The sequence below is a fragment of the Pleurodeles waltl genome, chromosome 4_1 (assembly GCF_031143425.1).
Source record: "Pleurodeles waltl isolate 20211129_DDA chromosome 4_1, aPleWal1.hap1.20221129, whole genome shotgun sequence".
Taxonomy (NCBI): Eukaryota; Metazoa; Chordata; class Amphibia; order Caudata; family Salamandridae; genus Pleurodeles; species Pleurodeles waltl.
The window spans coordinates 182750041-182776700 of NC_090442.1; the positions used below are offsets into that span (position 1 = coordinate 182750041).

The 26660-nt window shown below is 43.6% G+C and overlaps 1 protein-coding gene across 1 annotated transcript in view; it reads left to right on the plus strand.

Moving 5' to 3' along the window:
• The window catches only part of TBXAS1 (thromboxane A synthase 1), a 356152-nt gene that overhangs the window by 321340 nt on the left and 8152 nt on the right, over positions 1 to 26660 (plus strand). Inside the window, exons 11-12 of the mRNA XM_069227996.1 lie at positions 8403 to 8491; positions 10227 to 10364. Of these exons, the coding sequence (XP_069084097.1) occupies positions 8403 to 8491; positions 10227 to 10364 (227 nt within the window). The remainder of the gene's footprint in view (positions 1 to 8402; positions 8492 to 10226; positions 10365 to 26660) is intronic.

The following is a 26660-nucleotide window of genomic DNA, read 5'->3' on the forward strand; positions in this document are numbered from 1 at the left end:
CACGGGTGAGTAGCGCGCTTTATAAATGTTAATGATTTGATTTGATTTGATTAGTAGTGGCCGGTCCCAGGATAGTCTTTCCAGCCTAGTGAATCTGCTGGGGCTTGATGCTCTTTTTATAAGCAGAGGAAGTGCTGAACTGAGAACAGGCAGGACCTGAATCTCCTGTTCATGTGCTAAAGATTTGACTGGACCAGACCCCTTCCACTTAATTTCATTAAGACATATTGGTTTAGGATAGTACAAAGGTTAAGGATGTGGGTAATGGTAAAGGAAAAAACAACTATTATCAGCTTATCGAGAATCTATAGTGAGCATAAAGGCCACCGATTGCTTACCATTGATTGACTTTATTGCCACTGTAATTTGCTTGTGTAGTGAAATATGTGTTTTTGACCACTGCCATTGTGTTGCACCACTTTGCACCTGGATTAGTTGTTCAGTGTTCACCAGTTGCAGACATTTTGTATTCAGTTTAGCTGCCTATTGACTTTATCGTAGCATTAGACACTGCCATGTTAAAGCCGTCCATGATTTTCCACATTGTAAACTGTGCTGGTTTTCGTATTCTTTCTCACCGAAGAGCTAGGGCATATTATCACTCAACAGCTAGTACATAATGTGGAGGAGTTAGGCAGTCATCACAATAAGAATGTACCAGACTGATGTTTATAGTGCAAGCAGGGAACAGCTTGGGCTTGGGAGAGACAATGTGGGAAAACTGGCCAGTTCCAACCTGTTTCTTTCAACTCTGACCTAAAATAGCCAGCATGTTTGAATTGCTAAATGAGGGTTTTTTTTCCAGAAAGCTCCTTATGTTTTCTTAAGATATAAAAGACCCAGTGCGACAGCGAGAGAGTGGAGTGGCCTCAATCAGGATTCTTGACATTGGATGCCTGATATCTGTCCCTTGAGGGTGATTATCTCTTTCTCTTTTGCAGTCGAAAGGGGTCATCGTCTTGCTGGCATGAGAAAGATGAAGAGCTTGGCAGTCCCTACAGTGATTAATTTGTACTTCATTATTTGCTTTGCATAATATAACTACATATATTTGCTGTGTACATTGCAGTTGAGAATCATTTTGGTATGTTTTCCTTTCATTTCTGTGACTATTTTTAAACGTGTGCTTTTAACATGCTAACCTCCTTTTTAGGACCCTCGTGGTGAAATAATAATAAATGTCTTCTTTGAACTGAGAAGTGCATTCCAAAGATTTTGTCAGCTTGGTCATTAGTGAAAGCAAAACAGCTTGCTTCTTATTTGACGGCTTATCTTATCAATCTTGTATTCCCTCCCTGGACCATTACCTCTTTACTTAGCTCCTGTCTGTGCTCACCTTTATGGAATTAGTTGTTTCCTTTTTCTTAAGCGCTCCATGTGAGTGCATGTGTTTTCCAGATTTTTTTTTTACTCCCAGTGATAGCGCTGGTGAGCAGTCACAGGCTTCTCATGGAGGTTAGCGTGCAGGGACATAGGCTTGGTTCTCAACACCCAGTGCTTAATTTGTGCATGTTGTTTCCGGTGCTGATCACCGGCACTTATTTTTGAGGGCCGGGGCTTATTCTTCTGCCTCGAGCATTTGTTGCGAGCAAAAGACACATATGGGAAAGACAGATTAAGGGAAAAACGAAAATGCGTTACAAAGGGAGGAAGCAGAAAGCTGCACGAGTTAGCTGAAGGGGCAGGGAGTGGCTTTATATGGATTGAAGAGGCCCGAGATGGCTTCAGGATTACGCCGCCTCAGTATTCTGTGTTCACACATTTAATTACAGCAGCTGCATGTTTAAGAGGACGGCTTTGGGCACCGGCACCTCTGTATTTACAAATTAAGCACTGTCAACCCCACACCCAGCAGCTCAGCAATATCATTGTCCAGCCCAGAGTTTCTCTTTTGAAAAATGCAAGTTATTACTTAATTATACACAAATGCACAATACTACAAACTTCAACATGTTAGGCACACAATGCTGGGCTGAGTCCACTGTTCTTCAAGGTGAGGCTTCTGCTAGTTGCTCTAGCCCCGTCTCTTTTCCCTCCTCTCTATGGGTTTGAGATTCTGGTGGCTAAGTTTCTAGATCATGTAGAGGGCATGCTCCCTTCTCAGTCAGTTTTGGGACTTGATAGCCAATGTAATCTGTTACCCGCTCCTCTACTGGGGGCGTAGAGCCGCAGTGGACCTTCTCTGGATAAATAGGTTCACTGGCGGTGTGCAGGACCAAGCACACAGCTTGTGGCAGTTCTGCTGACATGGGACGACTGCAGGCTGCATGGTGAGCCTTGGGATGGCTGTTGCAGGAGTGGCAATGGCCGCCTTTCAAGCTCTCAGTGCAGACAGGCCTCCCACGCTCTGTGAGCATGAATCCTATGTCAATCATGCTGGGGCCTCCCTGTTAGGAGGCTGTTTAGAAGTTCTTTCTATCTCTAGACACGGGCCTTTGGCAATCACAGGGTACTCCTAGACACAGTTTGAGGCACAAATCGAGCACTCCAACCAGGCACTTATTTGGCACAAAAAGCCTCAAGGAGACTGCCTCGGACTTCAGAGCAGTGTAATCGACTTGGCATCTGTGGGTGTCAGAGCTGGGCTAGCCACTGACTGGTAGGTACCCTAGGTTGGGGACCACAGATTTGCAATCCTCAATTACAGGGCAGCCGGGAACACAAAGCACAGATTGGAGAGTGCTGTGTTCACACTGTCTGAGGTTGCACGCATGCAGCAGGTGCCATAAAGCAATTGTTTTTCTTGGCTTCAGTTGGGCAAACCAATCAAGCACATTTCCACAAGTGCCATGGCAGCCACAACAGGGAAGATGACACAGGAGGTGCTCCGGCACGCTTTGGAAGTGCTGTTGTTCCTCCCAGGATGCCTGGAATTGGTCGACAACTTCAATCATGCCACTCACACAGTCTAAGAGTCTCTGGTAGACTGAGCCCTGAACCAAGGTTAGCTGCTTCTGGCCCCTTCTAAAAGTAATCTTCTGCAGGGTTGGCTTGCTTCTTCCCTCTTGCTCAGGTTGGACTTCTTGGGTTCAGAGAAGAAGTCACAGTTCTTCCTCCAGATGGTCCTCCCGGTGCTGTCCCATCACCTGGCTGTCAGGTAGGCATCAGCCCTGGAAGCACATTAGTCCTCTGGGTACTCTATGGAGCCCCTCTTCCTTGGAACTTGACCAACAAGTGGGGCAGCAGCTTCCAGTTTTGCAGGCAGGATTGCCAGGTTTCCTTTATTGGCCCTTTTGGTGTCATTTGTTTACTATATTTTACTATAATTTTACTCTGTTTATTCATTTTTAACGTATTTTTCTTATTTGGTTTGCCCTTAATTGAGCCTGGCAGCTCTATGTCATAGCTGCCAGGGAGTTGAGCTCAGGTTAATTTGGTGACTTTAAGGGTTCATCATGACAAGGGTTGTGATTATTCGCTGAGGTGGGTAGTCACCCATCCCAAGTAATAATCCAGTTTCTTACAGTTCTTTTGTCATGTGTCTTTAACAGGCTGTCCTTTAGTCTCAAACTTTGTCTTGAGTGTGATGCCTTTAACAGCAGGGCCGTCTCTAGGTTGGAACATCCACACAGAGGCATAAAGAGGTGTCCACATTCTGCACCTGATAACCAGCAGCCACAACTGATAGTGATCAGGCGAGAAACACAGATCTGTTTTCCTTCTAAAGAACCCTTCACACAACCTCTGCAACAGCATTTTCAGGAAAACTAATCAGCAGTGCTGTGTATCAGAAAGGACACAATTGAATTTCCATGGGGAAGCCTGTCTGCTTTTACCCACTTCATTCTTTGGATAACCTCCACAAGTCTAAGGAAAGTTAGCCATATACTTCCACTGTCTGGGAAGGCGACCTTACCTTTATCTTGTGCACGTGAACAGGCCAAGGGCAGGCAAAATACAGCCCAACGGCCTGTGACACACTCAGGCACTCAAGCAATGCAAACCAAACGCTACTAGCATGCATGCACACATTCAGGCACACGTTTACTCGCCGCTAGGGCCCCAGGTTCACTGCTAGCAGTGGAACTTTAGGTGAATGTCCAAGACACAGTATGCTGCCACCACCGTGCTACAGGCGTGAAACCATGACGGGGACATGACAGCTCCCTGGTGCATCCCTCTAGCTCTATGTCTAGTCATAAGTCAAGGGCAGGTCTTCACACACACACACACACCAGATTAGTACGAGGCTGGGGCCAGCAATTTGAAATCCAGGATTCGCAGTCGGGCACGCAGGGTAGGGCTCAAGTCCGTACACCTTGAATTAGCGTTATTGCATGTTGAGTCATGAAAGATGGCAGAATGATAAACACTTGTGTCTTTCACCAATCAGGGTCTACTATAACTGAGTAGACTACAAATACACTTATAGGGATAATATACATTGAGCTGGTAAATATCAAGCATGATAGTTCACTCACATAGGTCTGTCATCGGACTTTGGTTCTAGTTTAGTACATTCCACTTTTTTTTTTACAAATCGCTCTATCCCAGTCCCCTTTTGTAATGATTAATGTGAATCATTCTCTGCCATTTCCCATTTCATTAACTCCACTCTACAGCCACCACCGGGAGGCATAGTGCAAACCATGTCATTGCAATAAGCCTCCATTAATCCTGTGAAGTGTACCTCAGGAGTATATAAGTTCCTTCTATTTGTCAGCTTATTAGCAACATTACAAATAGGGGTTCACCCATTTAACCCTGTGTGGCCTGGGCATTTTGCATAGAATGCACTGCACAATATAGAACAGTGGAGATAAATACACAAATTAGCTCACTGTGGAGCAACAATTCCCACTGGAAAAAAGATTTAATTAATAATCAACATTTTTGGTACTTCAGATTTAGCCTACCTGTAACCGACATTCCAAGCATATCGAACAAAAACATAAACATCTTAATGCAAATATTTATATTCCAACATATAATACTCAAAATACATCAAAAATTGGAATAGTCCATATTAAAAAAGGCTGATTGTCTGTTTGGTCTGCCTTTGCTTTCTTAAAAGGGGTGATTATAAAATTAATCCAATATGGAATCCATTCTGAGGTAGTCACAGTCATCCAAAAGGACGATGGGGATCAGATTCCTTGATTCTTCTTTATATGAAGTAAATCATTAAAAGATTATATTTCAATGAGACTCCTCATCTAATAATGTCAGTGTGTTCGGCTGTTGTAGTTTAAGGCCTCCTCAGGACTAAGGAAGACAAGCTTGAGCCTAACATTTAAACACTTCCACAAAACATAAAAACAGTGTCTATAATTATAATTGCAACCACTATATATATATAGTATACTATGTATATATACACACAGCAAGTGTACCATGAGCCAAAACAGGTTACTAGCAGGGACACCACTTGAGCTATCAGCAACCACACGTAGTCTAAACCCATGTCTCTCTTAGCATTTTAGATCTTGTCCTTTTCATTCACTTGCTATGTCTCTGCATATCCCACAATATATAGACCTATTAGCTTTGTTACATCATTTACACCCTCAAGGCGAGCTGCTGTCCAGGAATCTGATAACTGATGCACCATCATGACCCATTCTGGTAAGTCTTTGGTTACTTTGTCATCCATTCTGGTGGGATTCATGTGACTTTGTTTCTGCTACCATCCATTTCATCACAGCTCTCACCATACTGCTCAGGTGTGGGACCATGTCCTATGTAGAAATCCAACATTGCTTTCTGAATACCGCTGTGACAACTTAATGGTGCTCTGGGTAAATTCTGTGTAATTTATGACATCCTGTGTTAGGTGGTAAATCTGCAATCCCAGGTACTTTAAAGCATGTGGCTCCTACCTCAGACCCATATCGGTCTGATCTGTGATGTTGCACATTCCTTGCCTTTGGGGTCAGTATCTGCAGGACTTAGCCATATTTACCAAGGTAGATCTACAGAAGGATAGAGTTGTTTAAGAATCAGCCACAGGCTTTTCTCAATATCATGGATCTAAAGAAGAATATTATCCTCATGTAAAGAAATGGCACGGATCACACCCTGTGCGCTAATCGCATGTGTTACATCAATCTTTTGCCTATGTTTCCTACAGGTTACGTTGCTGAAGAGAAATTCAGTAATGCACACCAGAGACAACACCACATGCCCTAACACAAACTGTAGTTGCTGAATAACATAGCTTGACCCACAGGAAGAAGCCCTCACAAGTGAGCATATCAATCAACACCACCACTGAGTTCTGATCATTCTCTGACATCCTTCTTCTGAATGGAAAACAGTGTTCACATGCATAGAGAGATGCTCCTACCCAGAACAATCCTACTTGTTCTGGTGGACCATTTCAGGCAGGACTCTCAACAGCCTCAGTGCCAAACCCTTCCCAACATATGGAAGTCTAATTCAGCTGTAACAAAGGCTAATAGCATGAACTGATGGATGTCTCATAACTACCATTTTCCCTGTCTATCTCATACATAACATGAAGACAGTCTATTGGCAGATCCTGGAATGTAGTATATTCACCAATGACTTAAATTTAGCAGGGACCCTATTAATGTCTACTTTGGCAGATCATCAGCTCTCTGTAACACCATTACTGTGACATGGGATGTGCCAAGTCTAGCCTGCAGTCGGCCTGCTCTATCGCCTTCCAGATGTAATCTTGCAATAAAATAGCAAATGCAATAGCTCTGTAATTGAGTGCAGTCTGTTAGCAGACACACAAAAACAGTTTGTCTGTAGTAATGTTGCTGTTTCCTTCATGTGAGAATGATTACCCACCAACCTCTCCCTATCAACTAGCTGTCTCTCAGATTTTGCCATATGTCATGAAGCATATTGCAGACCCAAAATGTCTTTTTATACAGAACTCTCTTATGTAATACTCGAAGGCCTCCCACTTAGTGAGAGTGTCCCTAACGGATGAGCGTTTGCTAACCTGAATATAATGATGAATGACTTTTTAACGTGTGCCCCTAAATGCCACATCTGTACATGATTCGGGTTGCCACCAATCGGGCATGCACTTTTATGTTTTTCTCCAGTGAAGAAATAGTAGTAGGGAAGTTTTGGCCAAAATTGTCTTATCTGTGTGTTCAGCATGCAGTGTGGCGGTGCAAATGTGGGGGACAAAGAACATGTCCAGTCTTGTAGGGGGATCATGTGTGGTGCAAAGGATGTGCTTTCTCGATCAGTCTGATGAGTTGGGGTAAGTATAACTTAATGGTCCGGATAAGGAATAGATTTAGGTTAAGGAAAGAGTAATCTTAGTGATTAGGTTAAGTGCTGGAGTAATAAGGTAGCATTGTAATGTGTTGGAATTTTTGAACATCATCCTCATAAATCATGAATTCATTTATTTTGATTAAAACATCACAATCCATAAAAACACAGACAAATAATGTTTGTTAAACTTATAATATTAAGGCTACGGTATACAAGTTAATAATAACAATAGAGTGGTGAACAAAGTAATAGAAGTAGAGGTAGTGACATAGAGCCCCAAGTTTGAAAAGCAATGATCAGAGTGAAAGCAGAGTACAAGACTTAAGAGTATATGATGAGTTACTGGAGGTAATAAAAGCAGGTCCAGAATGCATCCTGGAAAGAGCATAGAGCCTTTTTGTAGGCACTGGATGGAGGCTACCAGCATCAGGGTAATGATAACTAGCTTAAATTGTGTAAGAAGAGGTGATGGAGATTCTGTATGCACGCTACTAGGCGTAATAGGGTATTGTTGGGTAGGTGAAGGTATTAAATGCAGGCTATAATGCTCAGTATCATTATACCCAGCCTAGAGTACTTGCTGTCAGTGGAGATACTGTAGACAGGTTAAGTACGGGATAGGATAAAAATGGGTTCCGAGACTACTGGATACAGGCTACTAATTGTAGGACCATTGCAAGCTAAGGGATCTGGGGATACTGGAGACAGGCTACGAGCCAAGCCTTGATAGAGTGTTAAGGGGTTTTGGAGGTAGAGGTTGAGTAACATTGATCCTCAGTGCTTAGTGAGGATAGAATTTGTACGCCCGTTCAAGGTACTCAAGCAAGACTGACAGCATCAAAGCAAGGCTGCCTTAGTTTGCCTAGAATCCTAAGGTGAAGGCTTTCATGTAGGAATTTGGTTATTTTCAATGCAGAAGCAGTAAGGGTTTGAAGCTCAAAGTGGGAGGGGGGCTTTACCCTGGCATGTTCATGTGTTCTGTCACACCAAGAGACATTTTTATGCCTTTGATTACATCATAAGTGAGAGTTGTTGTAAACTGTACTAAAAAAGACATCACATTGTGTTTCATGTAAAGGATACCCATGCTGTCTGGAAGGTTAATTGTATCATCGGCTGTGCAACTGCCCACAGCTGCTGTGTTTGTGATCCTTTCACTGCTCATTGCCAAATGGTAACTGTTTCTCTTGAAATTCCAGACTCTTCCAGACTACGAAACGGTGCAAAGACTACCTTACATGGACATGGTGCTCTCAGAGTCCCTGCGTATGTACCCACCTGCATTCCGGTATGCACTGTTTCTCTTTAGTTTGTAGGGAATAAGATGTAAAATGGAAAAGGGAACCCTTTGTAGGCCTGTCACCAGTAACACTGCTGCCAAGCACTGTGCAATAACAGAGTAGTGAGTAGTGGCAAACAAGAGAAGCATTGCTAAAAATACACTTCTGCAGCAGCCTGCCATTTTTCTACTGGGAAGGGGCAAGCAGACTATTCAGTCTTATCATTTGTAGATGCTGAGATGTTTCAGGTGTTGGATTTGTGGGTGTGTTTAAACCCATTTTGGTCTTTATTGAAAGCAATTAAGCACATTTTCCACACTTTTGTTCGCACTACGATGGAATTCAATTTTCTCATCAATAAGACTTTATTATAGGAGTTCTATTTTTATTCAATTTTTATTTTGTATTTATAAAATCTTTACATAGAATTATTGAAAAAAACATTCACCATTTGTTTTGCTTGAACTCAACTATTCCAGTACTTAAACATTGTATTAATGAGATTCTGTATTCTGATTTGTTGGAAAGTTTCAAATAGCATAATGGTCCTCCATATTATTTTTGTGTACTTATGTGAGCTCAACATCTAAAACGTCGAATGTAATGACCTCACACTGCAAATTTAATGGCCAATTTATGCAGTAATTGACTATCTGAGCGTAACCCTCTGATTTCAGAAAACAATATAGTTTAGAGTCTAAAAGATACCATTTTGCTGTCTCTGTACTTGTTCTGCCATTTCTTAAGCCTGCCACCACCACAGCACTGACCCTGCAAACACAGGTACCACCTCCGGTCTCCACACACCAATACAATATAAACCATTGTGGCGTAGCTTCTGTGTCGTCTAAGGGGATGTTAAGCCATTTTCCTGGGGTCTGCAATACTTCAGAGTCCATTATTTTATGACTTGTTCATCGACCACCTTATATAATTCTTGCTTCAGATTTTAGCCCCTTTTCTGTGGCTGATTTTCCGTGTTAGATTCTTCAGACTAGAAAATTGTACTAGCCTCTCTCTCTCTTGAGTTGCAATGTAGTAGTCACTCAGTAAAATGTGAAGCCCTAATGAAATACAATTGGATGTACATTGCTGCAATTAAATATGAATTTAACAGGCAGTATTTCAAGGAGCATGCAGTGTTGGTTACTTCGAGAAATCTACACCAACCACGGATTTCAGGAGAACCCAAATTTCAATTTTTTTCCATGCAGAGTTTCCAGCTTGACAATTCTGTATGTTTAAATTATGTTCCAATATGAATTTGCACATTTTCCTCCAAAGGGAAATTCGTTTTCCCTACGGTAAGCCCTTTCCTGCCCACAACCATTGCATCCATGATGTTGCGTCTACATTTAACACTTTATAAAAAGTACCTACTCCTGCCGTAGACAGAAGAAAATTATGTGTTTCCATGGTGGAAAGCCAAGCAACATGATCATCAGTCCTGTAAACCTATGGGTTTATTGTTTGAGAGCTACCCTAACTGAAATGCCCACAATCTTACCTAGAATCAAAATTTGTGAATGTGGTAATTCTGCTGAAGTAACAGATTAACTACATCCCCACACTCATATCTGCAGTTTAGTAACATAAAAAGTCCATCAATGCCTGTGGATTTTACATTTTGTTCCTTTTGTGTAGCTACAGTAAGGTGCAGACTACTATTTTGTTTATGAGCAAATTCAACATTGTTGACCAATCATTTCTGTTGGCCAATGTGTACTTTTCTCTTTTTTTCAGGTTTGCCCGGGAGGCGGCTAAAGACTGCACAGTAGGGGGGCAGCGTATCCCAGCTGGGACCGTCATAGAGATCCCTGTAGGATATATCCACCACAACCCAGAGTACTGGCCAGAACCAGAGAGATTTATCCCTGAGCGGTACAGTGCGATTTATTTACTATATGTAGCTATTACTTAAACGCATACATTTTCCTTACATTTGTGCAGTACTCATTGGGTTGTTAGGCAGGAATCTGCCTGCCTTGACTCTTCAGTGACATGCCATGAAATAAAGAATACAGACTAAAAAGGGCAATCCAATAACAACTTCCGGACATGGGTATCAACTAGGGCAAAAGCAAGTGGCCAACAAGGGGCTCATTCAGAGAAATGATTACTATCCAAATAAACATAGTTGTACGTCCCAAGATGGTGAGAAGCAGAGTTAATTACAAAGCAATAGGACCAAAATTTGAATCAACCAAAAAGAGACGACAGAAAGGAAAATGGGCGTACGTGATATCATTTTATGAAGAAAAGTATTATTTTATGAAGCAAATCACAAAAAGAATAAGGTACATTACTGAAATAACCTTCATACATTAATAATGTACATACAAAGTAGATTGAAAGTGATGTTCAAAACCATAGACCAATGTCCACTCTTTGTTTATGGAATCAGTCCAATGTATAGATCGGATCATTCGAGGAGGAGGATTCAATGATTTATACAATGGAAGTAGAAACACCAGTGACGTTTTAGTCTCCGTGTCAGCAGTATGTGATACCCTTCTCAGGACCATATTGGTTATAACAGATATGTATCGACCCCAGATGACTAATAACAGAATCAAAACATATGAGCTGGATCAATGAGTTGGTAGATATACAGTAGTGTGTATCTGAGACTTGGCTGGCTGTTTAGGTGTTTTTAAATATTCTCCAATGACTGAATCCATTAGGGGGAAAAACAGTAATTCTGCTCAGAATGCTAGAGAGACTCACTGTTTGGTGAGGGTTGCAGATAGATCATTAAAGCCCTCATTACATTGGAATGCACATTCTAATTCAGGCACCAACTTGTGTTTGCAACAGATTGAGTTTTCTAGCTCAGGCTTTCAGTGTTTCTCATGTGAGAGGTAAGAACTGTGGGGGTCATTCTGACCCTGGCGGTAATTACCGCCATGGCGGAGGTCGGCGGTAGCACCGCCAACAGGCTGGCGGTGCACCGCTGGGCATTCTGACCGCGGCGGTTCAGCCGCGGCCAGAAACGGAAAGTCGGCGGTGTCCCGCCGACTTTCCGCTGCCCTTGAGAATCCTCCGCTCCGCCGCCATGGGGATTCTGACACCCCCTACCGCCATCCAGTTCCTGGCGGTTCTCCCGCCGGGAACAGGATGGCGGTAGGGGGTGCCGCGGGGCCCCTGGGGGCCCCTGCAGTGCCCATGCCAATGGCATGGGCACTGCAGGGGCCCCGTAAGAGGGCCCCAAAAAGAATTTCAGTGTCTGCCTAGCAGACACTGAAATTCGCGACGGGTGCAACTGCACCCGTCGCACCTTCCCACACCGCCGGCTCAATTCTGAGCCGGCGTCCTCGTGGGAAGGGTGTTTCCCGCTGGGCTGGCGGGCGGACTTTCGGCGGTCGCCCGCCAGCCCAGTGGGAAAGCCAGAATGACCGCCGCGGTCTTTCGGCGGGAACCGCATGGCGGGCGGCGACCGCCGTCCGCCGCGGTCAGAATGACCCCCTGTGTGTCTGAGTCCCAGCAAGGAGCCTGTGTCCCACCAAAGAATCAGACAATGTTTGATTATTTCAATCCATTAAGCATCCCGGAAGTGAGCACCAGTCTACTTCATTTAAGAGTTTAGCCAGAGGGCACTAGGCACCAGGAAACGTCCTCCCACTACCCCCACTGCGGCAGAGACATTTTTCCCTGTGTGCCCTAGCAAAGAGCCAGAAGCTGTTCAGTTAATTCACTCAACCTGGTATCCCATAAGTGAGCACCAGTCTACTTCTTTTAGAAGTTTGCGGGTACCCAAAAGGGATTGGGCACCAGCAGACACCCTACTTCCACTCCCACTGATGCACCAAGATTGTCCCCCATCAGGGGAGACAAATACATTTTCTTAATAAAAGAGGCCAAGAGCTTGAGGAGCAAAAATATACATGATGAGAATATACGTCATAAGTGGGTCCTGGGGACACCCTTTCATGATTTTCATGATGGTTATATACATTGTTAGTGTAGCAATCCAATCCTATTGATGCACACATTACTTCTCATTTTTGACAATTCATGTTTCCCTCAGTTGTGCTGGTTTCTTTGGTAGATTAAGTTGAGTTCTTAGTTTTGTTTCATAAAGTAGACATGTCCCCATTGTACCGCTGGTTGGGTGCATAGTATTGCTGTAAATAGTTGTTGGACCTGGCCCTTTTTGGAGGGTTATCTCCAGACTTTTTGCCTTCCTCCTCCTATTTCTGACCTGTTTTTTGCTGGCTTTAGGCCTCTCAGCACTATACCACTGCTAACCAGTGCTAAAGTGCATATGCTCCCTGTCTAAATTGAATTGGTGATTGGTTTCTCCATGATTGGCATATTTGATTTACTAGTAAGTCCCTAGTATAGTGCACCATGGCTGCCCAGTGCCGGTAAATCAAATGCTTCTAGTGGGCCTGGAGCACCGATTGTTCCACCCACATGAGTAGCCCTGTAAACATGTCTCAGATCTGCCCCGGCACTGTCTGTGCGGGCAGTTGTAAACTGTCAGTTCGACCTGGCAAGTGCACCTACTTGACAGGCACCTTCCCTTTTACTACATATAAGCCACCCCTAAGGTATCCCCAAGGTAGCCCCATGGGCAGGGTGAAGTGTATGTAATAGATATGACATTTACTGGCGTGTTTTACATGTCCTGAAATACTGCAAAATTCAGTTTTCACTGTTACAATGCCTATCTCTCCCATAGGTTAACATGGGGATTGCCTTGAAATATCTTTCAAGTGTAATTTACCATTGGGAGCTGATGGAGATACAGAGTTTGGGGTCTCTGAACTCACAATTTAAACATATATCTTTTGGTGAAGTTGGTTTTTAAATTGTAAGTTTGAAAATGCCACTTTTAGAAAGTGGGTATTTTCTTGCGTAACCATTCTGTGCCTCTGCCTGTCTGTGGAATACACGTCTGGGTCAGGATGACAGTTGGGCTGTTTGTGAATTCACTCTAGACAGTCACACAAAGGGAGCTAAAGTGTGCCCTGCATATCCTGATGGGTCTTCCTGGGCTAGAGTGGTGGCAGGAGATGTGCCTGTCCTTACACAAAGCAGTCTCCAACCCCCTGGAGTGTGTCTGGGGCCATGGCAGGGAAAGGCAGGGTCTTGTGCACTACAAAGACTTCTCTTTGTAGTTTGCCCACGTCAGAGACAGAAATGGGTATAAGTACTAGACACGTCTGACCCCACAAAGTTAGAATCCTTCCTGACTGAGCACATTCTGCCAGGAAGAAGAGCTTAGGAGGGACTGCCACTCTGCCTGTTGCTTTACCGTGCTGGCCTGATGCTTCTGTCCTGGGAGTGAAAGGACTCGACTTTGCTTTCTATATCCTACCTCCAAGGGCTTGGACTGAGCTTGCCTCCTGTTAAGAAGTCTCAGGGACATGAAAGACTACATCTGCTATCACCTGTGCTCTCTTGCTGAGATTCCTGACTTGCCTAGTGGTACCAAATCCAGACCCTGGGCCCTTGAGAGTGGGTTCTGGTGCAACCAAGAAAAAAACAAGCACATCAACTCCAGAGCAACTTCGGAACCAGTGCCGCTGTCTGACTCCACACCGCTGCATGCACCGGAGTTGTGGTCCCCGCTGAGTGCAATGACCACGACCGACTCTGTAGGCCCAATGCTGCTGCCTAATCTCCAAAGTCCCACCACAGTGTGAGTCCAGAGGGCCATGCCACCGACGTTTGTGGCATCCAACTTCCCCACAGCACCTGTGGCCCCATGGTGTGATTGCGACATCACAAAGTCAATGCTTTCCGTCTTGACCTGCTGGATACATCAACCCCGCCGTGTGGTAAGGAACTGACCCCTCGTCACCAACGCCGCATCACTTCCCCTGCAACTGTAAGGAACTGACACCTCACCTCCCCTGCTTAGCAGTAAGGAACTGACACCTCACCTCCCCAGTATCAGTAAGGAACAAACTCCGCACCGACTGCAGCAACGCCTGACCTCCCTGAATCCGTGCAACATCTTTGTTTCCTCATCATTTTCCAGTGTACTGTACTCCGTGACCAGCCCGCACTCCCTCGCGAGTGGTGTTGGACTGTTGGAAAGACTCCTTCACGGCACCGTGATAGCTCCAGTTGGATTTCATATTGTTACTTGTGTATTTTAGATTTTTGTCATTTTGGTCTTGTTTTATTCAGATAAATATTGGCTATTTTTCTAAACTGGTGTGGAGACCTTTTGTAGTGTTTTAAGTGTGTTACTGTGTGTGTTACACTGTGTGTGTGTGTGTGTGTGTGTGTGTGTGTACGTGTGTGTGTGTGTGTGTGTGTGTGTGTACGTGTGTGTGTGTGTGTACGTGTGTGTGTGTGTGTGTGTGTGTGTGTGTGTGTGTGTGTGTACGCGCGTGTACAAATACTTTACATATTGCCTCTCTCTGAGGTAAGCCTGATTGCTTGTGCCAAGCTACCAAGGGGGTGAGCAGGGGTTATCTTAGCCATATGACTTCCTTACCCTGACTAGAGTTAGGGTTCCTATTTGGACAGGGTGCAAACCACCGCCAACTAGAAATCCAATTTCTAACAATAGGTAAGAAATCTCTGACATTTGCTGCTTGCATTATGTGTCTCTGCTTGTATAAATTGTCAAAGGGCCTGATTACAACTTTGGAGGAGGTGTTAATCCGTCCCAAATATGACGGATATACCACCAGCCGTATTACGAGTTCCAGAGGATATAATGGACTCGTAATACAGCTGGTGGTATATCCGTCACTTTTGGGACAAATTAACACCTCCTCCAAAGTTGTAATCAGGCCCAATATATTGCTCAGTCTTTGTTCCTATAGTGGTCATATGCTGGCTATTTTGTCTGTGTTTCCATTCAGTGGGGATTGTAGCTACGGCCTTTAGGTCCATGGGGTGATACCATGGTTGAGCATCTATCTGGCAAGTAATATTTATGCTGATTTTAACATCCTGTGTAGTGTTTGCAGAATACTTCCTGCCAGTGACCTATCTTTAATCATGATGTTCCTTATCCTATTATGGTGAACCACTGCTTGACTTAAGACTTTAAACATCCTGATGTCTAGTTAGGTAATGTATTTTATTCATGTAGGTTCTTGCAGTGAGGGCCTCATTATGACTCTGGCGGCCGGCAGTAAGCTGGCGGTAACACCGCTAACAGGCTGGCGGTGTTCCGCCAGCTATTATGACCGTGGCGCAATAGCCACGGCCATACCGCCGGCCCCTCCACTATACCGCCAGGCTTTCGTCTGGCGGTCATAATCCCTGACCGCCAGCCTGGCCACAGCGGTAAACACCGCCATGGAAAAGCTGACGGTAAGGGGGACTTGGGGTGCCCTTGGGTGCCCCTGCACTGCCCATGCACTTGACATGGGCAGTGCAGAGGCCCCCAGGCAAAGCCCAATCGCGCATTTCACTGCCCGAATTTCGGGCAGTGAAATGTGCAATGGGTGCTACTGCACCCGCTGCACATCAGCATTGCCGCTGGCTCTATTACGAGCCGGCAGCAATGTTGATGTGACTTTTCCGCTGTGCCAGCGGAAAAATCATAATAAGGAGCCAGAAATACCGCCGGCACTGGCAGTATCCTGGCTCCCGTAGCATCGGCGGTCTTTTGTAATGAGGGCCTGACTACAGACTGGAAGAGTACTTTGTAGAGAATGGCACAGAATAACCACGATCAGGCACAAAAAAAATAAGGCCCTTATTTAGAGTTTGACAGATGGGATACTCCATCAAAGACGTGGCAGAGGGCCAGTCTGCCTATTACAAGTTCATTATAACCTAAGGCACTTGTAATATGGCGGACAAGCCAACCGCCACGTTCGTAATAGAGTATCTTATCTGCAAAACCCCCAAAAAAGGGCCTAAGTTAGAGAAAAAGAAACCTAAATCTTCAGAAAGAGAGTAGTATCTTTGTAGTACAGGTTTGTGGGGAAAGAAACAATAAAAATGATAGGTAGTTACAGACTTAAAGTAATTTTGGGGAGTACTGTTTGAAGTCCCTTTTGAAACTGGAAATTGACATGGCTAGTTGGATTTGTCAGTAGGGCATTCCAGATCCTTGAAGAATTTCCAGGGAATGACTCTTTCATTGTTGAAGCCTATCTCAACGTGGGAATTTGGGAGTGTCCAGTTTAAAAATGATAGTCTTCTGCGGAATCATAAGTTTCAACCTTATGTCATCTCTGCTGTCTAATTGTAGATGTATTAATCATCGAGTCATCGCAGCTAAAACATATACTGACCTTCTCTTATGTAAACTTCCACATGGAGATGACATTTTAATTACCCCTAAAAGCAATATCTGTTTGCTATCAGGGAGCACTGACAATACTCCAGTCGAAATTACAGAGACTTCAAAAGGACTGAAAAAGATATAATGTATAGGTGCAATTTACCTGGGAACATGTCACTGTTGAACTCATCACACCTTCTGGTCTGTCTGGATCTAACATTTTAGCCTTTGCGCAAGTTATTGGGGAAGATAGACTCGTCTTGACTTTCAAATTCAGGTACAGTAGTGCTCAAGACATGCTGACAGAGTCATGGAAGCCCAGTCTGCAGCAAAGTCCCTTAATCTTGGCACTATGTGGGTACAAGAAGCTTTATTTAGGAAACATAATTGTAGCTATTTTACCCCTACTCCTACTTGATTGATGATACTGAGTATTAAAAATGTATTGATGGGGCTCCCTGGACAGCAATACTCCAGAGAGACACTGATGTGTATTATACCCTCATTGATGGATCTCATTACTCATCAACCAAGTGTCTTTACCATTCAAAATGTAACCACCCAAACCTAATTGTTTTTACCTGTATGCCATTGTTCCTATGTACCATCTTGTAGCAAAGTACAGCATGACTAAATCTGTCTTGTTTCTACAAAAAACAAAAAGGATTACCAATTGCTTTCAAAGCTGAGCAGTTTGGGGTGGCCTCAGTGTACCTAGAGAGAGGAGGTTGCCAAAGATGTGATGTAGGCCAGCATCTGCTAGTTTGATTCATGGGAGGGTGTTTGAGCATACAAATCACCTTTAGAAAAGCAGCCGTGGCCACCAACTGTAAAAGAGAGACCTGCCTTTTTTGCTTTTTCCTGTGCATTCATGGTACGTATGTTGAAGGTATCAGTTGCATAACGTAAGGGGACTTATTTGTTGTCCTTTTCACTGCTTGTTTATGTTAAGATAAAACACTCATTCACAACCGTGGCTGCTGCAGGACAGGAGATACACTCATCTGCTGTTGTCATAGAGGGATCAGGAGGAAGGGGTATGTACATGCTCGCATGCGATTATGGAGACAGGCACAGAATGAAGAAGCTGCGCTCTACTTATCAATGCTAGTGACCGATGCCATCTGAGTGCAGGTATATATGATATAGAGGTTCACGTCGAGAGGTGGAAGTAGACTATACCCAAAGGTGCAACATATCGTTGGAATCCAATGTCCTAAGTGAAAGTCTGGCACTAACTAAGATGCTTCTTAATGGAGAAAGATAGTCAGTCAGATACCCATAACCACTGAGCAAGCCAGACATAATCCGGCCGGAACAAATTGTTGGGCTCCTCTGGAAAAATGAATGTTCCACCAAAGGCTTTCAACTTTTATTGAATTACTTTCTGTCTTTTTCACATGCTCCGGGCTGCTAACCTTAGACTAGGATGGAAGAGAACTGCACGCGGCCTGATGACTCTATTCTTACCTCTCAAGTCTTCCAATGTCAGATAAAATCAACCATCTGCTTCGATATTGCACCACATCTGTTCTGAATAAACCACAGGTCCTGAATGACCTTATCACTTAGCTTGAAAAACACTCTCCAGCCCTCTCCCCATAAGTGAAATTCCCAGTGTGAGACTCAGAAAACCCTCTAACACTGCAACCCGCAATGCCACAATATCTAAAACTGACTGTAAAAACCTTCACCTTGTGAAATATGGCTGTGATGGTATCAGATATTTATTTATTTATTTAAGGTATTTATATAACATCTCTCCACTTACAGGGCATTAGAGCACGTCACAAATAAGTTTCCCTAGTGCAACCAGGTGTACATGTAAGAGTTATGAAGCAATAACGATCATCTCAACAACCAGGTGCTTTAGCAATTTAACCAGATTGAAGGGGGTAGTAGTAAGGTAATAGTGAGAGCGCTGAGTAGAGACATGGTACAGTTTAAGGACATCGAAGTAGCATCTCCTGAAAAAGATGTTTTTTGAGGGTTGATAGGATTGACATTTTTTGCATTCAAGATGGAGGAAAGACTTTGCTTCTCAGGCTTCTTTCACCAACAGGCTAAAGAGATGTGGAGCAGGGAGTAAAGGTTGGTCAGCTGACCTAGTTTCAAGACTTTTAAGGTCAGGAAGGTGGGTTTAAATTAAATCTTTGCCTCTGGTAGGAGCCAGGGAAGGTATTTCAAGAAGTGGGGAAATGTTATCAATTTCCTGTTTGTGGTTAGACAAGCAGTTGAATTAGACGCTTTTGTACCTCCAGTGAGGACAACATTTCAGTAGTCAATTTCTAAGGTAAAAAATGACTTGGATCAGGTAACAAAAGTATGATGGGGTGAGAATAGGTTTGAGGTGTTTTAGGAAGAAAAGTGTGATGGAGTGGGCAATATGAAATTCACGTACAGGCTAGAGTAAATTCAGAAATTCAGAGAATTAACCTCATTATTTAGTTTGGACATAAAATCCTCAAATTTGAGTTCAGTTAGTCGACTGATGTCAATTTTGCGAGTTACGTCTCCTGCTGAGTAAGATTATGTTTTCCTTCTCTGGATTTAGTTTCAGCAAATTAGACAATATTCATTCTTGAATTCTTGTTAAAGATTTTTTGAGAGGGATGGTGTTGCTGAAATCATTGTTTTTCATGTAGAGTTGTTTCATCCATCTATTGAAAGCTGGGCACTTCAGAGTCTATCAGTATAATTCTACGTGGTTCCATATACAGGTTAAATAATGTTAAGCTCAATAATGGATCCTTGTGGAACTCCATAAAAGGGCTTGGAGGATTTCAGAGTAAGAATCAACAATTTTCATGAACTTCTTTCTGTTTTCAAGTACAAAGCAAATGGTCCTACTATATTCTTCCTGACATGCCCATGCAGGATTTGATGGTCCTAGTGAGCAGTGGTGATCGATGGTGTCAAAGGATGCCATTAAGTCTAGCAGGACCAGTAGACCGGCATCTCCATTGTCAAACATGTGATGGATGTCATTTACGATTTTGAATGTGGCGGTGTCAGGACTGCAATCTTTACACAAACTGGATTGATAGATTTGCAGTAATTCCTTCTGTTGTATTTACTTGCTGAGTTAGGGCCTGATTATGTCCTGGCGTAGGGGGCTACTCCACCACAAATGTGACTGCTGTCCCGTCCACAGTATTACGATCCCACCATATCCTATGGGGATCGTAGCATGGCGGACAGAATGTTTGTGATGTTTGTGACAGAGTATTCCTTCTGCCAGGATCTAAATCAGGGTCTTAGTTTGGTACACACCTTTCGATCACACTACTAAGCTGTGGAAGATGAGTCGCCAGTCTATAATTTGGTTCTGCTTCAGGTTTTATTTTAAATTAATGGGCAAAGATATCCTAGTTTCAGATCATCTGCGAAACTGACTTCTGTAAGTAATGGGTTGATGCTGTGGCACCATATTTTGAAGAATAGCTTTTGATTCATTTTGATGAGAGTTGTAGGTGTGCGGTCACTGTCACAGAACATAGGTTTCAGTGTTTTGATCACATTTTCTAATGGTTATTGCAATAAAGGTAATGTAATAAAGAGATTGGAATTACATTAATGCAAAAAAAATATTTTACTTTTTCTTACTGCAGCTTCTGAAAAATGGCTGTTGTTCTATCACATGTTGATGGACGTGCAGTCTTCAGGTTAAATGCTCTATGATTCCCCTCATCTAGTCCTCTTCTGTCCCGTCTATTAACACTGTACTGGCGAATCATCTCTTCACTCTATTGTATTGCTGCACTGCACTTGTGGTGAGGTTGATGCCATAGAAAAACTGTTAATAAATGGATGATTCTCAACACAATCGGACCAAGCCCAGAGTCAGCCATTAGTTATTGTTGAGACCGGTATGTTTGTGGAAATAGTGGAGAAAAAGGTTGCCTATCCATTCAGGGATGGTTTATCTACCAAAGTGCCATGGTCGACAGTGCAGTTAGTGAGCAGATAAGTTATATAATGGTGACGCGGTTCAGAGTAAGAGCTTTGGGCCACATGCACGACGCAATTTTGTAGTCGTAAATGGCAAAAATCGCTGTTTGAGACCACAAAATGGCCTTGTACAATATAGCATCCCTATTTTGCGAGTCGGTATCCAGTTACCGACTCGCAAAATAGGGATTGCGACTCGCAATTAGGAAGGGCATCCCGAGGGCGTCCCTTCCTAATTGTGACTCGCAGAGGGAGATATGCTTGTTTTGCGACCCTGAATGCGGTCGCAAAACAATCGCACTTAACATAAATTTTAAATTGGTGTTAATCCATTCGCAAGTGGGAGGGGGGTACCCACCGGACCCCTTCTCCTTTGTGAATGGTAGCGAAAAAAATGAAAAGAAAGCTTTTCATTTTCATTGTTGAAATGCATCCCATTTTCCATTAAGGAAAACGGGTTCCATTGTTAAAAAACTGCTTTATTTAAAAAGCAGTCGCAGACATGGTGGTCTGCTGACCCCAATTTGCAAACAAATAATACATTTGCAAACAATAAATCTTACTGATTCTTACTGTACTAAAAGACAAAATTAAAATTGTCTTCAGTTTAAGATCACATGATAAATGGCATCTCGTTCAAGAATGGGTAAAACAGGATTCAACCCATGACTAGAATTAAATGTCTCCAAAGTGGTCTATAAACTGTATTAGCATTCACTACGTGCAGAATAATTGACGAGAACAGTATACTGAGAAGCCAAGCAGTATTATTATCTTCTTCAACAGCAACACAGGGAAGACAGACAAAACAGTCAATGCAAACTAAATTGCTTACCTCACACTCAAGTGACCATAATTCATATTTTTTTAAGCGCAATGTAAGTTATTTTATAGTTGTACGATAAATTATCTATTCAATGGTGAAACGAGAAATAACTAGACTTAATTATTGAAGGTGTCCTTTCACAAGTGGAAGACTGCATAGAAAACACTGCTCTTCCCTTATATGGAGCCACACTTCGTCCTCCAGTGATGGGACTGCAAAATCTTATATAAGTGTTATTAAAAGCTACAAGCAACACAGGGCGGTGCATGTATGCTGGATCCTCAGTTAGGCTCTCTAAGTTGAATCATACCTGCAGGTGCCCAGAGAGCCACCAGTGATGGTGAGCTTCTCAGCCAGATAAGCAGCGGTGCTGGTTGTTAAGACTTTGTAGATGAAGCTGCTAGTTTTGAAGATGGTGTGGGTGGGCAAGGGGAAGCAATGACGTTTAATCAGGGGTGATGTAACCATATTTGTTCATGCCCCTGAAGATATGTACAGCTGCATGAAGGATACCCTTAAGGGCCAGTGTGGAGTCCAAGAAGGCCTTGGAGCAGGTCATTGACACCATCCAGATGAGAGCATGAGGGCTTGAACTGCAGTTCTGATTGGTAGCATATAAAATTCAGGTGCAAAAGTGTTGGGTGCATCTGTCATTTAACCATTGAACCTTAAATCCTTGGCCTCCACTAAGCTTGTCGCCTGACTGTGTAAGAGCTGCTGCTGTTAATCCCAATCAGATACTATACTTGACCCTCAATCTCCATGACTTTAGATCATGAAGGTTGCCAGTGATGGAGAGCAGCATGCCATGTGGACATGCAAAGCAAGGGTAAATAACCTGCTTCTGGAGATTGGCAGTCATTGATTCTTCTGGTTTCAGGGCATCTATGAAATGCATATAACTGCTCAATTGTGGCACCAATGTTTTAAAGTTGTCTTCTATAGTTTGAAAGCAATGTTTTCTCTGGTAGGGCAAGTAGCTTTAACAAACATGTAAATTGGTGAACATGGGCTGTGGTCAGACAACTAACAGAGGAGAAGTGCTAGCTCAGGTCTGGGAAAAACATTTCCACATTTACTCAGCCACATAGGCCTGCAGCCACTGGCAATGCACCTTAAGGTAAACCTCCTCCAGAAGTTGTGGCGCTCTGATATTGAGGACTAAATAGGATCCGCAGTCATGTGATGTGTGCATCCTTTTTTCTTCAATAAGCACAGATATGAAAGCCTTGGAAATGTTTTGGCTAGAAGTGCTTGCTGGGTTAATGAGCAATTGCCTCTGATGCTCCTCCAGTCTGAAATTGCATAATCCACTTAGTATCACAACAGGGTTAATCATTTCAAAGGACGGACGTGAATGCCCTGTAGTAATTTCTCAGCCTGAGTCTGCATAAGTAAGAGGAAATCTGAGGTATTGGTGGTGACTAAAGTAGCAGACATGGGGATGCTCATCTCTCCTTCACTTTTCCCTTTAGTTATAGAAAATGTATTTATAATGATCAAACAACAACACGTGTAGGAAGCTGGCCTGGTGTGTGTTGGACCCTTATGGTGTTTGCACTTTATACCAGGTCCAGGCAACTCCTATTAGTGAGTGAGTCAGTGTCTAGGAAGCCAGAGCCCTCTAGTGGTAGCTGTGGTGAGCAGTCAAGACTTATCCAGGAGGAGTGTACAGCACTTTCAATACCACATCAGTCACACAGCACTCATACACATGAAAGGAAGCGCACAGTGTTACAAAAATAAAGGTACTTTATTACAGTAAAACTGAACTAGATCACTATCGGCAGTCCCCAACTGGAGGTAAGTACACACTATAAATACACAGTAAATATGAGTAATTAGTAGATAGAAACAACAAGCATTGGCAAGAAATAGTGGAAAATGGCTAAGGCCCTGGGGGGAGAGGGGGGCCAAACCATGTACTAAAATAGTGGAATGCAAAGTTAGGTCCCCCACCCAAGGATATGGAATAGTTAGAAGGGAGCTGGGAGAACTTGGGACCCCAAAAGGGGAGTACCTAGGTGACCCCCAGCGACCAGGAGAGCAGAGGCAAGTTATCTGGTCTTCCCAAAGACTAACAAGGGGACTTGGAAAAGGAAGATTGTAGAACCAGGACCAGTCCAGTGGAACCCAATGGTGGGTTCCAGAAGAAAAGGACCTTCCGCGGAAGTGGACAGAGTCTAGTCCACACAAGAGTGTCCAGCGGGGGCAGGAGCCACCACCCACCCTTCTGTGGATGAAGATCCGGGTCGACGAAGGAAAATGAACATCAGCTGTGGAGCCCAAGAGTTGCAGAGAAGTCCTTGGAGGCATGCAGATGATATCCCACATCAGTCGCCGGGTGGCAGATGGTCAGTGGTCAGGATGACCACTAACTAGTCTTGGCAAATGCAAATCTGGGCAGAAAAGGATTTGTAGAGGAGAAGAGGACCAGCAAGGTCCAGGGGACTCAACCCTTTGTGGGGAGTTTGGGATGACTCTCAGCAGCTGGGAGTGCCAGCAAAAGCAGTTGCAGCCATCACAGGCAACTCAGTGGCAGCAGGCACAGTAAGTTGCAGTGAGTCCTTGCAACCACACATGGAGGGGAGTCCCATGTCTCTGAAGCAGCATAGGAGAGACAGTCCTTGCAAGGATAAAGTGCTGGAGGCCGGGGCTACTTGGAGCCTGAAGATCCCATGGAGCAGGAGTCAACAAGCCTTGGTTGCTGCAAAAGTCAGGGTGCACAGGGGTACTGTCCTGCAAGGAGAGGCAAGGGCTCACCGTCTCACAAGTTGGATAGCAGGTAGAGAGGATCAAAAACACAACTTAGAACCACCATCTGTGTTGGGAGAGTCTTCCTGGAGCCAGGGGTAAACCAGTGTGCCAATTGTGGGATGTAAAGGATACAAAAGCAACCAAATTTAGAGGAGGAAGCACAATCACTGTGGTTCTGCTTAGCAGGATCCCAGTGAAAACAGTCTAAACACATTGATAAATAGGCAAAAAGTGGGGGTAACATGTCAAAAAGAGCGACTTTCCTTTGGTCATATGAAAATTAAGATAGTTATGTCATAGATCTGTTGATCTACACCCTAGTCCATTTCTTGATCAGTGAGGAGTTTTATGTGATATCTGGCCTTCTTCTAATTGGTCAAAGTCTCTGTTGTTTCTTCTGACCTACATGAAGCAGAAGAATATGGCTTGTTTATCTGCTCCGGGACTGAATTCTGAAATATAGCGACCCAGGTCAGGGGTGCATGGCAAGAAAGGTTTGCCGAAAACTTTGAGTTTAAGAAATGTTAAAACAAGTTAGGTGCATGTGTGAAAATACTGCTATCAGTAATACATTGAATACTAGTGGTGATATTTACAGAACATCCCATTTCAGATACTGTCATGTTTTGTAATAGCGTTGCAAAGCCTGTGACCGGGTTTGTTTGGGCTGGCCTATATGTTGTATTGCATAAGCTTATGCTTGCTATTAGAGAGGGAGGTCTATTGTTCTCAGACATTGTAATGGATGTGATTTTAAGTGACCCTGATTTAACTAGCAGCACTTTGGCAAGGATCTAATTATCCTCTGCATATGAGGATGCTGCAACAATAAGATTGCTTACACGTACTACCTATAACTATATACAGTAGTCAACAAAGAGCTAATAGGAACAAGCAGACAGAACTTAAAAGTAGTAGGAAGGGTGTAAGCTCACCTGGTGCTGCTGAACTCCTCACGCTACCCTGCTTCCTGGTCACAGCACTCCCTGGGACAGCATCAGAGACTCTGTATGCAATCCTTGCGCTGCTCTTATGCTGATACCAAGCATGAGAGCAGAGTGGGGACTGCCCTGAGCGGGCTGGTTTACTGCTCGCTCAGGCATAGCGAGTCTGTGATGTTTCTCCAAACCGGCTGTGCAATAAAGCTGGGTTGGAAAAACCCAAGTGGATGTCCGTTTGGCCAGCCAAACTGACATGCACACTTAAGTGCACTCCACTCCTCCTCCCCCTCTCCCGTGGCCCTGCACACGCTGGCTAAACCAGCAGCTGAGAAATAAAACGATAATAAAATATTTTATTTTTCAGCTGCTGGCTCTGAGCCAGTGGGGCAATGCGCCTCCGCCATTATGTAGGATCAGCGGCTGGGATCAAGTTTCCTTCAAATTGATCAGAAGTGTCAAAACACAAATCTAGGATGCACGGTGAATGTAATGCCCTTAGTACAGCAGACAATGTTTGAAAGATGAAAGGGAAGGAGTCTGGGCCTAGAGGTATACTTTTCCGCATGGAATGAGCGCTATGAGAGGGGCATGTAAGTGTTTATACACCCAAGTTATAAACTGATCCAGTGACGCCATTTAAGCAGCAGTAAACTGACTCTAGTTTCTCGGACAGGTGCATGAGATTTCCCACTGCCAAGGTCCTTGCTAACGTTCGAATGGAATCACCAACAAGTAGCTCGGGCGTGGACAGACATCGCAGGCATGATATCTACACGTATTTATGCGCCAACAAGATTTTCTCCAGTGATCGGCATTGTGGGAGTTATCTGGAAACCAGTCACCTGTGGCACTATGCTATTGCTAAAGGCGCAGTAGATGCTTGTGCAGCCTCTCTATAATATTGTGCCATATGGGCGTGCCCTCATTTGCTGGGGGCATGGCCTGCAGGGGGTCTGCCCCTCCTTAAAGTTCGGGCTGCTGCCACCCACATGTGGCGGCTTACAAGCAACTTCACAGCTGCTTTGGAAGCAGCGCATTCATGATGATAGAATGCATTATCCCTCTCTGCGTCAGGCACACCTTTTGTTTGCGGTGTAAACTGGCACATTGCACACTATGTATACATATGTCCAGCAAAATATGATGAACTGAAGTTTGTACATTTATTGAAGTCAACCAAGAAAATATTACTTGAATTTTTGAGTAGTCACTGATATATTTTAATAGGTCTTTTAGGACTACATAATAATGCATGTATGCGTGTTTTTGTATGACATGCTAGCGTCATTTAAAAACCCTTGTTGAAAAAAAAGCTAAACCTTCAATGAAAATGGGTCACTAAAGCTCTAAAAGAACTAAAACCATATAAGAAGACATTTGAACATGCGTCAGAAGATCCAAGCAAAAATTGGAAGCCAAAGAGTACTAAAACTATCCAAATATGCAAACAGCAGGTAATTTTACAACACAACTATCCAAAAATCTAAAAAAAAAAC